The sequence below is a fragment of the Dryobates pubescens genome, chromosome 4, assembly GCF_014839835.1.
Source record: "Dryobates pubescens isolate bDryPub1 chromosome 4, bDryPub1.pri, whole genome shotgun sequence".
Classification (NCBI taxonomy): domain Eukaryota; kingdom Metazoa; phylum Chordata; class Aves; order Piciformes; family Picidae; genus Dryobates; species Dryobates pubescens.
In genome coordinates, this window is record NC_071615.1 from 21235197 (window position 1) to 21250207 (window position 15011).

General features: G+C 47.8%; 1 protein-coding gene across 1 annotated transcript in view; it reads right to left on the reverse strand.

The window, feature by feature from the left end:
• Positions 1 to 604: 604 nt before the first annotated feature.
• DNAJC13 (DnaJ heat shock protein family (Hsp40) member C13) overlaps positions 605 to 15011 on the reverse strand; it is a 48778-nt gene continuing 34371 nt past the window's right edge. Inside the window, exons 38-57 of the mRNA XM_054160927.1 lie at positions 14624 to 14808; positions 13550 to 13624; positions 13258 to 13377; positions 12623 to 12802; positions 11924 to 12091; positions 11305 to 11418; positions 10868 to 10984; positions 10180 to 10357; positions 9321 to 9412; positions 8902 to 9001; positions 8422 to 8496; positions 8147 to 8259; positions 7817 to 7986; positions 7427 to 7469; positions 6211 to 6384; positions 5431 to 5610; positions 5088 to 5228; positions 4514 to 4657; positions 3712 to 3811; positions 605 to 1414 (exon numbers count right to left, since the gene is read on the reverse strand). Of these exons, the coding sequence (XP_054016902.1) occupies positions 1317 to 1414; positions 3712 to 3811; positions 4514 to 4657; positions 5088 to 5228; positions 5431 to 5610; positions 6211 to 6384; positions 7427 to 7469; positions 7817 to 7986; positions 8147 to 8259; positions 8422 to 8496; positions 8902 to 9001; positions 9321 to 9412; positions 10180 to 10357; positions 10868 to 10984; positions 11305 to 11418; positions 11924 to 12091; positions 12623 to 12802; positions 13258 to 13377; positions 13550 to 13624; positions 14624 to 14808 (2567 nt within the window). The 3' untranslated portion in view covers positions 605 to 1316. The remainder of the gene's footprint in view (positions 1415 to 3711; positions 3812 to 4513; positions 4658 to 5087; positions 5229 to 5430; positions 5611 to 6210; positions 6385 to 7426; positions 7470 to 7816; positions 7987 to 8146; positions 8260 to 8421; positions 8497 to 8901; positions 9002 to 9320; positions 9413 to 10179; positions 10358 to 10867; positions 10985 to 11304; positions 11419 to 11923; positions 12092 to 12622; positions 12803 to 13257; positions 13378 to 13549; positions 13625 to 14623; positions 14809 to 15011) is intronic.

Genomic DNA, 15011 nt, shown 5'->3' on the forward strand with positions numbered 1-15011 from the left:
GCTAAACTTCGATTTTGTGATTAAATGCCAGCTAATCACTTAGGGCAGTGCCCTTCTCCTCAGGAAAAGCTGATCACAGGTCAACTTGATACAAGCTTTAAGTTCCATCCCTATCTTTCATGCTTAAAGAGAAGGTGCTGCCTTTGGCTCAGTCTGAGATGGGGCTGGAACTAGATGATCCTTGAGGTTCCTTCCAACCCTAACAATTCTGTGAGCAACCAGTCCCATCCTTGACCCTACAGCTGGATGTTCCACCTAAAGCCACTGAAGCCAGCCAGGCTGGGACATGCACTGCAGGGAACCTGGAGTGAGGAGCTTCTTACCTTGTATCAGTTCACTCTACCTAAACCCAAGATTATGGGAATGCAACAAGCAACTGTTTCCATCTTCCTCCATTTGCATCCTTCACCACTCCCTGGGAAGTGACAGTGGCAGCAGGGCAGTGGCTGAAGTGTCATGCTACTCCAGGCTGCTCAAGCCTGCACTGTGTTTTTCCAGGAACATGCAGAAGCCCTACCAAGCCCCACTCAAAGGAAGGTTTCTGCCTGCCCTCACCTCCCCCACCTTCAAAGAAGCTTTGCAAGAAGACCACCTTTAGCTCATTAACAAGGCTCTTAATTCCCTTTATTTTAAAATTTTCTGTACATATGAAGGATCTGTATAATGTACACAGGCTAGAAAGGTTTATATACTGGATCATGTATAGAACATCTCACAAGTACACTAATTCCTTACAGAACATCTCCAGGGGAAGGCTTTTTGCTGCAGCTCTGTCAATTTGGTCAAGCCAGTTACACAGATGAGTGTCTAATGCTGTCTGATCTCTGGTTGTGTTAATGATTAAGGACAGCAGTGAAGGGGTGGGGGACGAAACCCTCTGCAAGTCGTGTTCAGTGGGAGTTATCTCGGGGGGCTGGGAAGGGAGTGGATGCCCTTTAGTGAGGGGGGTGAGGTCAGAGTGATTTTTAGCCCCGCTCCTCTAGACTGTAGCTCAACTGCAGTCCTGCTAACTCAGCAAATATAAAAACTAGGAAAGGTTGATTCACAGTCTTGTAAACAAAGAGAAAGGAACAACATGTGCTTACGTACAGCAAGGAAAAGTTCCTGTGTACCCACTGCAGCTGATCAGAGTGCTTGGAGGCGCAGTGCCACAGCCGCTGCCGTTTCCTACAAAAGCAGCCAGCAGCTGTAGGAAAGGAACAACACTGTCCTGGAAAGGCTGGGAAGGCAGCGGGGTCCCTGCTGTGCGTGCCAGGACAGCGCTGCCCCTCAGCACGGCTGCTTGGCCTCTGCTCTTGCGCAGGCAGCTCCAGCCCTTAGCTGACGTCTCCCACCTCGTGGTCCACGGGGGGTGGTACGCTGGGCATTACAGAGGAGGTTGTCCCTGCAGTAAGGTAACCTGCGACTCCAGGGCCTTTGGGAAGAATACAGAGTAGCAGTGGTTAGTTTGTATCCAAAGAGCAACTGATAGGCTTCATTCCCCTCTGGTAAGACTCAAAGGCACCATCTAAGTCAACCTTGAACAAGAACATTCAAGAGTTTTGCTGAGATTCTGTGGACTCTGCAAACACTAGGAGTTAAGTCATCTTAGTCCACTAAGTGCAGCAGCTCCTGGAGGCCACTGCAGGGTTGCTCAGCACTTCCACCAGGGTTTTCTGACACCACAGCCTGGAGCCAGAGCACCAGAGCATGGTTTGTCTCCTTGCAAACCCTGCTGCACTGCCAGTGCAAGCAAGAGAGCAAAACAAGCAGTGTCTGTGATAAAAAACCAACCAAAATCCACACTGTGGCCTCAGACAGGAACCAGCTCGTCAGCGGCACCTGCGAACAGCCAGACCCAGTTTTGCATGCCCTAGTGTGAGAACTCCACTAGTTCTCTTGTCCCTCAAACTGCCGCTACGGAGGACTCCTAACACACTTGAGAAGTTAGTACCAGCAAGTGCCAGGCACTGCAGCAGTTCGATCCCTGCTCCTGTGTGTTGTTGAGGGCAGGTGTCGGTGCCGCATGTGGCCCCCGCGGTTGGTACAGCTCTGGGACATGCATCTACAGCTTGGCAAGCAGCATCTGCAAGGTGGTATCTACCTGCTTTAGGGAGCTACACAGAAGTTAGCAAGCTGCCTGGCAGAGCACATCTAAAGCCCACTTCTCAGGTGAAGGGGACTGCTGCCAGTTAGAAGGGAAGGAGAAGAGACACCTGAGGGAAGAGAAATAAGCAAGGGCAGTTTGGAGGGAAATGCAAATAGCAAAGCAATTTGAGGCACGACATAAGGCAGAATACAACATAAGGCAGGTTAAAACAAGGCTACTTCAGCTTCCATCTGTACTCTGCACTCGTGCAGCATCTTCACCCTATGTTTGCAAGCACTTCAACATCAGGCAATTGAAACGCAACACAGGCCCTCAGGCAGTTTAACTGCTGTACTGTCCCCAGCACCTGGTATAGCTCAGTTCTTAGCATTTACTCCATATTTCTGATTTACAGTTCTTATGAACTAGCAAGGAAACTTAGCACCAGCTGAAGCAAGTGTTCTGTGCCAAAGTGGCATAAATGGGGCAAAACCCAAAGCTCTAGTTCAGAGCTGAAGCAGCAGCTCTTTCCTGTGTGGAAAAAATGTATCAGGTGGTGCAATCCACCTGCTCTCAAGAATTAACCATCTGCTCCTGATTCCTGCCTGGAAAGGCTCCTGCTTCACACTCAATACACCTGCTAGTCCTTGCAGGAAACCTTCCTGCCTGTGTGGCCATCTGATTTACAGCTCCTTCAGTCTCTGCTCACAAGCTTTAGCAAGGCTACTGTCCTGGGTTACTGACAAAGGACCTCATATCCTTAGCAGGGAGGTTGAGCTTTTCAGACCCACTACTTGTTCAGCTGCTGGCTCCTGAGCAATCAGCTCAGCAGTTTGCACCATGCTTTGCTTCTGGAGTTTGCTATGCTGTCACTACACATAACATTTCAGAGAGAAGCCCTAGATCTGTGACAGTGAAGTTTTGGGTGGTGATACAGCAGAATGGGTCATTGGAGAGGAGTCTATCCAGTGCCACACACTGGATCTGCTATAAGGTGCTGCAAGGAAGCTGACAGTGGTTCTCTCCTTTGTGTGCACACAGCTGGAATGCTCACCCACACTGCTCCTGACTGCAGAGACTGCAGCAGCACCCTGGGCTGCCATTTCTGCCTTGGTGGCACCAGCAGGGATTCACCCAGGTGCATCCAAATACATGCCACAAGGCTCAAGCACAGGCAGGAGACCATTCCCACCCCTGCACCTTGAGCTATTAACATTCCCACTGCTCCCATGCTAACCCAGAGCAAACACGGCACAATTAATGCTGCCTAAGGTATTCTGAAGAAAGTTCAGTCCTTGTCCCAACCTTGCAAAGCAATCTGTGCTGGAGCTCAACCAACAGGAATGCTGCTGCTGTTCATTAGTGCCAGTTACATCTCTGTTTTAGCCCCACAGGGTACTTGCCAGCACCCAGGCTCCACTGCTCTGGCATTTTAGAAGTAGAGACAACAAAAGCTACCCAGAGAAATGCACTCTCAAGCACAAAACAGTCTGGTGCTTGCTAAGCTCACTGCATTGCGATAGCATTGGAGGTCAGGCCAGACAAGGGCAATAGATGCTGGGGATACACAGCACCCAGGGTCCAGGCTGCCAGCTAGCCAACACTGCAGTGCAGTTCAGCACAAGCAGGAAAGGGTTGCTCACCTGTGAGGTATCCTGCTGTTTGTGTCTCAGAAATGAACAAGTCATGTTTCTGATCCTTGAAGGCACTCCAGACAGAAGAACGAGACAGAATTTCATTCACCTGCAGTACATGAGGAGAGCAGCACAGTGAGCAGGTGGCATTTGTCATGTCTTAGGGGAACAAGCTTGTTTGCTGGAGCCAATCCACACTGAAGAGAACCCAACAGCATGGCAGTAGTTTAGGCTGCAACAAGGAATCACACATTTCCAAGGAGACTTGTTAGCAACTTGCTAACACCTGCACTGTGTAGCTGAATACACAAGGCAGAAAGCTCATAAAACTGTGAGACAGGAGCTTCACTTTTGCCCTCATTCCTCAAGTGACCAAAAATAAACAGATACCAACCCTGCAAGAAGCCACTTGCCATGCACCTAAACTGAGGCAGAACAGGACTCCACTGCAAGGCTGGAGGAAACACCCATCTCCAGTGTTGCTTCCAACACCAGGGCATGAGAAAAGCAGTTCCTGGGACAGATGCTACCAACTCAAAAGTGCATCCATCAGTGGTGGCCCACCACAGCAAGGTCCATTTGTGACAAGCTCTGAAGAGCTGTCTGCAGAACCTGACCAGCACACAAAACAGTTCTGCACTTGTGCTTTGTCTTTATCAGTGCTCTTCACATGCGTTGAGCCATGACTCCTCCTCAAGAGACAGCCCATGATTGTTTTGACATGAGACTATTGATGTTTTAGGTGGAATGGCACAGGGTTCACCAAGGGCTGCTCAGTTTGCTCTTCCCAGTGTCCAAGGCCAGCACTCACCTGCTCTCCATACTGCAGGCTGCGGGACATGGACTTGAGCGTTTTCACAATCTGAGCTTTTGTTGCAGATGGGCTTTCCAGGTTCTCAAGGCCAACACCTTCAAGCAGCTTTAGAAGGTAAGGGACCAAATCTGCTTTCAAAGCCTGCAAACATACCCAGATGAGTTACCTTAACATGCGCTAGGAAGTCCACACAAATGTTTTACATTACCAGCACTGACAGGAAGCAAAGTGCCACCAGCTGTTACTAGGTGTGCTCCAGCTGGTCAGCCTCCCCTGTGGAGCAGGAAGCAAAGACTGTCCAGCCACTCTGCTTTGGCTAGCTGTGAACTCAGCTGCATCTGCTGGCATTCCTGTGATGTGTTTTTCAACATCAGTGCTCAGGAAACATCCTTCAACAGGGCTGCATTTGGATAAGGGACTGATTTCTGACACCTCCACTGTGATAAATAACAGAGATGGCTTCTGTGAAGCCCCCTGGGCACTTAAGCTGTCCAGAAGAGCAGAGGCCCTGCTCAGCTGAGGTACTCAGCTATAAAGTGCCACATTTCTGGCCTGAGTATCTAGCACTTACCTGGGCCACCAGGTCACTCTGCTCTCTCTGGAACATGCGGTTAAGTGCTTCACAGGCTATGCCCACGATGTCCGACCTCTTCTTCATGCCGGTCATCAGGGGGCCAATGGTCTCTAGTGATGCCATCGCTCGGACACACAGCTGGAGGGAGAGAGACCTGGTGAGAGGGCTGCAGTTCACTTCCATGGCTATGCCAAAGGTGGCCAGCCAAGACCAAAAGTTTCTCATTCATTAACTCTAGGCCCCTGCTCATCTGGCACACAGGGTCTCTAGTAATGCCCCATTGGGAACACTGAGCAGGTGACTGCAGGGGTTCCTTCCTGCCTGAGCAGGGTGCCAGTACCTCATTGTCAGCCAGGATGTGCATGACACGAATGGCACTTTTGGGAACGGCGCTGTTCCTGTGGCTCATGGCTTGTATGATCTTGTGCAGGTGGCCCAGGGGGGGGACCTGGTCAGCCAGCTGGGGCTGCGCGCTGAACAGGCACACGGTCGCGGTGGTGATGGTTTCCAACGTCTCCCCCTGCGGAAAGCAAAGACCAGCAGAAAAGGGAACTCGGTAAAGCCTCACACATACCACAGCAGGAACAGCTCTCACCCGCTCTGCAGTGGGTATTTTCTCAAGGGGTGGAGTTTTAATGCTTGCATTTAAAAAGTGAAGTTCTTGGAGCTTGTGCAGCAGCACTCCCCACACCTGCTGCACTCTGATGCCCTCACAAACTGCTCTCACAGCATTTTGCTGGGTGGTGGCCTGGTCCAGGTCACAGTTTGCACCAGAGCAGGAGTACACAAGGTGGCAAGAGCTGAAAATGGTTAGGTTAGGCAGTGTAGAACGAGTACTGCTTTCTTAGGCTGGAATAATTGAAGACACTTCCATTTGTTAAACCTCATCTCTACTGCAGAGTAAGCCTCTAAGACTTACTGAGGCTAGTTCTGTGGCTTCAGGGACTTCAGGGCATTGACTTATGTTCAGAAACTGCCTAAACTTACCTCCATGTTTCTACCGTGAGTCAGAAAGCAGACAAATCATTCACATTGGGAAGAAAGTGTGAAAATCTGAGTTAACCAGAGGCTAAAAGACTGTTAAAGGAATTCCAAGAGCAGGATCAAAAGCTCATCTTACATGGGGGTTATTCTTCTCCAGTAGTTCCGTGAGCTTTTCCAGCAGGGCAATGAGGAATTCTCGTGGTTTCCGTAAAACCCAGGCCGGCTGGGCAATAAAAATCCTTAGGAAGACTCCCCCCACTGCAAGTTCACCTTCTGCTTCACCATACACCACAGCAAAGTCTTCAGGCAGCTGTTCAGTGGCAGAGCAGAAGAATTATTGGCAAGGGTGTTGTGAGCTGCATTTCTCTATCAGGAGTGTTAACAGTGGCAAGGGTCACTGAGCTGTGTTCCCCTAAACAGAGGTGGGCAAGGCCAAGAAACCCTCACCTTGAGGAAACAAGGTAAGGACAGAGAGAACAACCCTGGCAACACCACCAGTGAAACTTCCTTCAAGAGCACATGTAACTGAGCCTACAACTCTGCTTTTAAAAGTACCAGCAGTGAGGCTGATGACAGCCCTTTCCTTCCCTGGATACTGCAGGTTTCTCACCATCAATCCAGAGAAGCTTACATTTGCACCAAAGCAGCTGTCTGGCACGTGTTTGGAAGTTGTTTTACTGCTGAACTAGGCCCTGAGGGAAGTCAAGCCTGGCCTTCATCAAGCCCAAAACATCTCACTGACCTAATGTGATGGAATGGCTCAGGAGAGCCATCTGTGAGGCTCAGTGGCTTACTAATGCCTCTGATCATTTAGAATCATAGAATTGTTAGGGTTGGAAGGGACCTCAAGGATCATCTAGTTCCAACCTCCCTGCCATGAGCAGGGACCCCTCACACTGGATCAGGTTGCTCAGAGCCACATCCAGCCTGGCCTTAAAAACCTGCAGGGATGGGGCCTCTACCACCTCCCTGGGCAACCTGTTCCAGTGCTTCACCACCCTCATGGTGAAGAAATTCTCACCAAGCCCAGGTTTGCTACAGCCATGCGAGAGGTGACAGGACATTTTACAGCCAACCAGTATCCTCCTTGCTTGCTGACTTCTGGTAAGTTTTAGAGTGACCTGGACTGTAAGAAATGATGACTGGCAAACCCACTGACAACAGTGTCTGATTTTAAGGTACAAGTAGTAAGAAAATCATTGATTGAACATTAAACCAGTTATGTTAACGCAGCGTTAAGGTCCTCTTGGTATTTCAAGAGGAAGCCCTGTCAGAGCTTCACCCATGCATCTGTCACCAGCTGCCTTACAGGCCTCCTGGACACACTCAAAGCACAAATGGTGCACTCTTACCTTCCAGTTCGTCTCAGGGTTGTCCCTCTGCATTTTAAAGTGCCTTAAAAAAGAAAGGAAGTTTTAGTGAGCAGTAGAAGTAGTCACCTTCCCCAACTCACACCTCAGTCTGCCCCCATCATCAGCCAGTTGCAGTTTTTACAGCTCTTTTCTCCTTGTAACCCCCTCCCAACCCTTCCCACAGAGAGCAAAGCCCTGGGCACAGAGAGCACTGCCATGACTGAGGCCGGGTGCAACGTGCACAGCCAACACAGTGCTTGGTGCTGCCAGCTGGCTTGCACAGATCCTGCTTCACAGGCAGAGCTCCGACAGCTCCTCTGGGCAGCAGCTCTAGTTGGATGTCACCACAGGTGTCCAGGTAAGGAAACTTAGCCAGGAGTCTCCACATACTCAAGCATCATTTCTCGAACTGTTGTTGACACTCTCTCCCTGGAGCTATCATTCCAAATTAACTCAGGATTTTCATGAGTCCCCTCAAAGATATGAACAGCAGCTTCAGGGCTGTCTCTCATGGCATCCATGAAGACTCCAGGTAAAAATTTCATTAGTGTAATTCTGACCTGGAAAGGATGAACAGAATTGGCATTCAATACCCCACAAGACAGGCTGACAGCAAAATGGAGAACTGCGGGAAGCTCAAGTATTGGCAGCCCTGTCTTTAGAGAAAGGCAGGCAGGAAATCAAGGCAAGAGCTCCAAGGAGAGCTGCTACAGTTCTTACCTTTGGACCCACCAGCTTATCTGCAGTCATTTTGGCAAAGAGCTCAGCTGTTTGGGCTCGGACCTGGGGGTGAGTTGAGTTGCAAAACATATCCAGTAAGTAGATTAAAGCACCTGTACAGAGACAAGAAAGCATTCACTTTTTTTTCCTGGTCACAAGCGATATGAATTCGCCAAGTCCACATCAATAGCTCTGGAGGTGAGAGCAAGCTCTGGCCTCTGTATTCACATGAAGGCCATGATGCAGAGGCAGCTGCTTTCAGTGCAGTACTGTACCTTTTGCCATGGCCTCTTTGATGATCTTTGTGCTGGATGTCAACGCATACAAAGTCTCAAGGACGAGTTGCCGACCTGCCAAAACACAAAGCACGCAGAGCTTGGTGCCACAGATCAGAGAGGAGCTGAACTGCTAACTGAAAACTCTAGTAAGAGTGCCATAGAGCTTATGGGGATTCCTGGCTACATGGAGTTGGTTGAGGAATGTCCAATCACACACTTGCATGGCATGACTTCTCCACTGGGTGCTTACTATCTGCCTCCTCTACAAGAATCAGGCAACGAAATACCACAGCTCAGCCTGGCTGAACATCTGCAGTTCACCTTTCAGCTCACACTGAAGACAAACAGGTTATGCAGACCACCATTTACAGCCATGTCCACTGAAAGCTCAGTATTAAGCTCAGCCAGCTGGCACTGCAGTTAACTTCTGAACTGGAACCTTTGCCTGGCAAGGCTAAGAGTGACCACAGTACATACTTGAAGGTAAGGAATGCAGGAGTGCCAGCAAGTTAGCCAGGACCATTGACTCAGCAATGTTGTTAACACATTCCTGGTTACTGGTTACTATGTTCACTACCTGTAAAAGACCAGAAAACACTTGGTTATACCCCAACTGTTACAACACTGTCTAGAAGATCCAGTCAGCCTCCCTGGCCAATGTAGCTGACATTCACAATGGCTGCTCCTGACACCCAATTGACTTATCACCCCAGGGCACAAGGCAAGAAGGTAGCCCTTGCTCCTCCAGGCATCAACTGACACCTTGGAAGCCCCATCTTGATGCTTTTTGTGTGTGTCACTCAGAGTAGCACCATCAAGTTTGTCTGTATTGATTATGCAGGGCATCCATACAGGGGGGTACTTTGTTAGGAGCTTTCTCTTGGTTGGTTTGTTACCTCCAGAGCCAACTGCTGCACCTGGCCAGCTCCATGAACGCGCAGGAGGGAAAATATCAACTTAAAGTGCCCTATGCATTCACACTCAGAACCTGCAAGAGACAAAGTCAGTTATTGTCTTCATGTTAACCTGAAGGCCATCCCAAGCCCACATTTCACCACACAAAGGTGTTAAAGACTAGATGGTTACACACAGTCTGCCAGACTCATTGAAACAGCTCCTGCAGGACAAAGCCTGCTACAGAACTAGAAAACTAAAATCCTGTCTATTAATGTAGCTTCCACAGTCTCAATTCAACAGTGTTTCAAAGGCAGACCATACTACTTCACTCTTGGACTACACACCTACTTGCACTCTTACAAAGTAACTGAGAAGTTCAGTTATTTCTCATGGCCCATCAGCACTACTTGTCCCCAGACACACTGGCCTTTTATGGTTCTCCCAGTCCAGAGAAGGGCTGCTATCTGCAGCTGTGCAGTGCTCAGCTCTGCGAGGTTCTTTTTGATGCAAGAAGCTTAAAAATCAGCTGAAGATTCTTTGAAGGATTACTGAAAGCTTCATCAAAGAGCTTGAAGCCTTCCTAGCAACACCAGACCAGAAACAGTTAAACCCCAGTGTTTCAGCAATGCTTGGATTGCACCTAGAACTTCCATACATATCCTGGTAATGTCCCTCGGGAAAAGCAAACCCAAACAAACCACAACAGAACTCATGAGCCTGTATGGCTCAATCGGCTGTGCCACAGGCTGTCAGCCAGCAAGAGGGGCTTCTCTCTGGCTGCAAGATAAAGCCTGCAGAAGTCTGCATGTTTTGCTGCTGTCCACACAGCAGATCAGGGAAGTGAAGGCTCTGGCTTACCTGGGTTGTGCTTTATCACGTTTCTCAGAGCCTCCAGGGCCATCTCAACTCTCCGTAACCGATCTCCATGTTGATTAGACTCCACTTTCCCACTCTGTGTTATTGCCATTAGTGTATGAAGGTACTGGGCTTGTGAGCCTATGTAATCCAAGAGGCTTGCAGCAAATGCTTTAGGGAGCTTTGGAGAAGAGAGCATTGTTAGCTGTGTGACACCACAGTTTTCACACCAGAAGAAAGTGAGTCCAAGTAACTTGTCCTTCATTTCACACAGCCCTTTCTTCCAGATGGGAAACACTCCTGCTACAATCCCTGGAGCTCTTGGGGCACATTAAACCTATTTGTCTCTAAACACAGCCTTGGAGAGCCACCACCACTTCAACAGCACTTCCAAGGTATATCTTTGTCCATAGATACAAATGGACAGCAAAGCCACCAGAGAGAACCACTGCCTCCTGGAGGTACTGAGTCAGAGTGTCTGCAGTGCAAGCTTGCAGAGAACAGGCATTCAGACCTTTGAAACAGCAGGTCTGCCAACAAACACTCGGCTTTTAAACCTCTTCTGCTCCAGCAGAGAGATCCCATAACATGCTGATGGGGAAGGAAACTTCCCTAAGATTATGTGTTTGCACTGACAGGTACAGGTGAGGTAAAGACTAGATTCAAGAGGAAGGTTTTAGCCACAGCTCACCTCCAGCTGGAAGGTAGGGACCTCATTGTAGACCCTTACAAAAATCTCTCCCACAATAAGTTCCTTTGCGTGGTCACTGAAGACAAAGTCAGATCCATAGCTCTTGTCACAGTCACCCTTTAAGCAGAGATAAGCAGCACAAGCTCAGACAAAATTGGGTTGGATGTGTGAAGCTACAACTCAGTAATGAAGTGCACAACACTTGAACAGAAAACTGAAAGCTTCAGCAGAAGTCAGGAGTTCAAGACAGATTGAAATGTTACAAGAAACAAACAAGCAAACTGTTTAGGTTTTTTCCTTTAAGACTACTGCATGAAGAAAGTGACTCAGGAGCAGACAACAACAGAAACTCCTGTTAGCTATACCACTGCATTACCAGTGGATGCACCACAACAAACCAGTAAATGTGTGTTAGTGGGGTTTAAACAGCAGCTTACTCTCTTGATCATGCTGTCTTGCTGAGATTCCAAAAACTCAAGTAACTCAGCTCTTGTCCCGTTGTTCCAGATCAAGTAGGCATTCTCTGTGTTACTGTTAAGCATCTTCAGAGTCTAAAAAAATAAGGAATTTCCATGATGTCATGTTGACAGCAGTTTTGGAACACTCTGCACAGTCACTAGCATCTAATCCAGTCTCACAGACAAGACCAAATTCACACACACATTTGAAGTGCCACATTTCCCACCTAATGGAAGAGCAGCACTAGGCACAGCAAGTCTGCATTTTCATTTTCCTCTAGACTGTTTCAGGCCACACACTTCAGATTCTCCTGTGTTTGACAGTGAGCCACAACCACCTGCAGTGTGTCTTTAGAGATGACTTCCTTGGCACCACTCTAAAAGGAGAAGCTTAGCCTTTGCTCTCCAGTATATCCTCAGCGTTCAACAGTTAACTCCTTTGCTCCCACATCTGTGTTGCAATTATTATTCTACAGGGTACAGTTCCTGACTGCAGTGTTTGAGCCTAAACTGGTTACTCTTTGCTATTACTTCTGAAGAAGTGACCAGGTACCCCTTCCATAAATCACTAGAGAAAGTCTGGCCAGCAGATGTTTACCTCAGCAGGACTGAGCACAGCAAGTTTCCTTGCAACATAGGGTGTCAACATCCCAGCCAAGCTTTTCCTGATGGTTGGGTTTTCAGGTGTTGCTTGTTCTTCAGAGAGATACCCTCCAAGGCGACTCAAGGCCAGGAGACTAAGCTTAGCAAGGCTATTTGCTACCTCCTGAAAAATACAGACAGTTATGAAAACCCTAGAGCTTGGAGAAATACCACAAGAGCCAGAAAGCCAAAGGAGCTATTTAGTGAAACAGCTTCTAAGCAGGCAACACCTCCCAGCTAGCACCGACAGCTGTCAGCATGACAGTGCCATGACATTCTGTGGCAGCAACACAAAGACTGCTCAAAGCTCAGCTCATCCAGCAGCTGAGGAAGAAATGCCATGCTTGTGGGTGTCACCTTTGAGGAACAGTGAAGCCACTTGCAAAGCTGTGAGGCAAAAGGGACTACAGAGTCCTAAAAGAGACTTTTCAGGTAAATTCAGCTGAGCCTTGAGGTAAGACTACTTCTGTTAGCTCAGATTTGCTTTTTTACTGTTCACTGTAGAATATGAAAAAAAAAAAAGTCTCTTGCATTGTTTTAGAAGTTCCAGGTTTTGACAGCTTTAACAATTGAACTCAATACATGAGCTATTCTTTACTATATGTGAACACTACTTTTGTTGAGAGGTGGCATGCAGTGATCTTCCTCAGGTTACCTGCTGATTGGAATCCTCACTTTTCTGGATGCCGCTCTCCTCCAGTGTGTAGTCGTAGTTGAAGAGGTAACCTAGTAAGTACCAGAGGACTCCAGCTTGGAACAAGTGTGTTTGCAGCCAGTAATCCAAGGCAAAGGAGCTAACACACTCTACTCCCAAAGCAGCTACTCTTGGTATGTTCTGAGAAAGAGAAAAAAAAGTCTGCTTAGTATGAAGACAGCCAACTGGTTTCCTTTTCAAAAGCTTAAAGCCTAGACTTGCTACTTCTAGAATACTATCTAAGCAGCAGAGGGAAAAACTGAAGTGGACAGAACAACATCTACAGTTTGTCTGGTAGCCAAAACCCATGGTTAATTAGTCAGCACCCAAAGAAAGAGTATTTGAATAGTTCTTTCATACGATTAGTACAGTAAATCAATCAGCTAGACATGTTAGTGGAAAAAAATAACGGCAGCTGAATCTTCCTGGCGATTACATTTTAAGTCCACTAAACAGATTCAAATAGAGGTGCTGAGAACCAGGCAGAGAGTTGGACTCTCACTAGGGTTTGCTCTATCTCTGCAATCACCCTACCTCCATTCCCTTAACCATTTAGCAGTTAAACACCCATTCAAGCAAAGGACAGCAGCTCTTACCTTGCCATAATACAGCAGTCTGCAGAGGTCCTTAATGATGTTAGGCATTTCTGTAATCTTCTCTCTGCACTCCTCAAACTGAGCAGCCACACTGTAGCACTTACTGATGTATCCGCAGACCTGCACAGAGGAGGGTGTCAGTGGTTCCACAGGAACACACAACTCTGCATTTACTATCTCTACATCACTGTGTCAGTGGTTCACAGTCTGAACACCCATACTGACACCACCATATTGTATATACTATTTTTTCTTCTGAGAGACTGACCTAGTCCAAGCTGCTGCAGCTTACCTGCACAGACATATCGTCTGGTTTACTAGAACGAGTCAGCACTGCCACACAACGACTGAATGCTTCCTGCAACACCTGTAAGGAGGGGATGAAGCACAAGGTCAGTCACAGCAAAACCAGATAAAGGCTGGCAGAATGAAAACAGCAGCTGCTAAGCCTTTTGTAATGGCTGAAGCAAATGTGTGACAGAATGTGCTGCTTGATCAAACAGAATCCCTTGCAAGTTCTGGTACTAGCCTTTGGTGCTTTGACAGCATCTTCACACATGAGCTAACATCTCAAGTGTATTTGAAGACAGCCACAAGTTGGGTAGGACCATTCATCTGCTGGAGGATAGGAAGGCTTTAGAGAGGCATCTGGAGAGGCTAGGTCGATGGGCTGAGGCCAGTGGTATGAGGTTCAACAAGGCCAAGTGACTCAAGGGCAGGACCTGGAACAACAATCCCCTGAACACTACAGGCCTGGGGAAGAGTTCTTGGAAAGCTGCCCAATAGAAAAGGATGTGGGAATGTTGGTTGTCAGCCATCTGAATGAGACAGCAGTGTGCCCAGTTGGCTGAGAAGGCCAACAGCATCCTGGCTTGGATCATAAACAGTGTATCCAGGAGCAGAGAAGTGACTGTCCTCCTGCACTGGCAAGACCACACCTCAAATACCTTATTCAGTTTTGGGGCCCTCGCTGCAAGGACATGTGCTGAAACATGTCCACTCTAATGTCTGCAATAAAACCCTCTCCTGCTCGAGTGACTTGTTCACATTTGTCTATTCTTTCACACACAGAGTGCAGCAGCTATCATCAGGGGTTTGTGAACAGGCAGAGAAAGATCACACAGTTTGCTTTTCCAAGGTTCAACAGACAAGCCTAGGTCTAGAAAGAAGCATACTCTTCAAGAGGCTTCTTCTACTGCATCCAGAAAGGAGACAGTAAGAATGGACAAGTGTCTCAACAAGACCAAAAGTGATTCTCAATTGCATCTGATGTCCTGTGCACAGAAAAATCTACAATTTTTAGCTGTTGCAACGTCACACTAAAGAAACAAAACAACCTCTCTTCAGTAAGTTTCCTTCCATTTACCTCAATTCCATTTTCTCGTCTCAATTCTTCTGCATTTAATGCTGAGCAATTGACAGTGTGGAAAGCAAGCTCTGTAGCAGCAGGCAGGAGAGGAGATTCTTTGGAAAACAGAAGATCATCTGATGTTTCAATGGTGATAGTCTTTATCAGCATAGGGTAGCCTGCATACTTGTATGGCTTCAGCTCTGAAAAAGAATGTACAAGCTCACAGATATGCCAAGTCTACTTAATTATCAGTGAATTGGATAGATAAGGACTAGGATTCAAAGAAAGCCAACACCTGGAAACAGTGGAGCAAGACTGAGGAGAGGACTAATACTTGTCTGAGTTTCTGCAAGATTACACTCGCACAGCTGATAAAAAGGAGACCATCTCACCTGTACCCAGA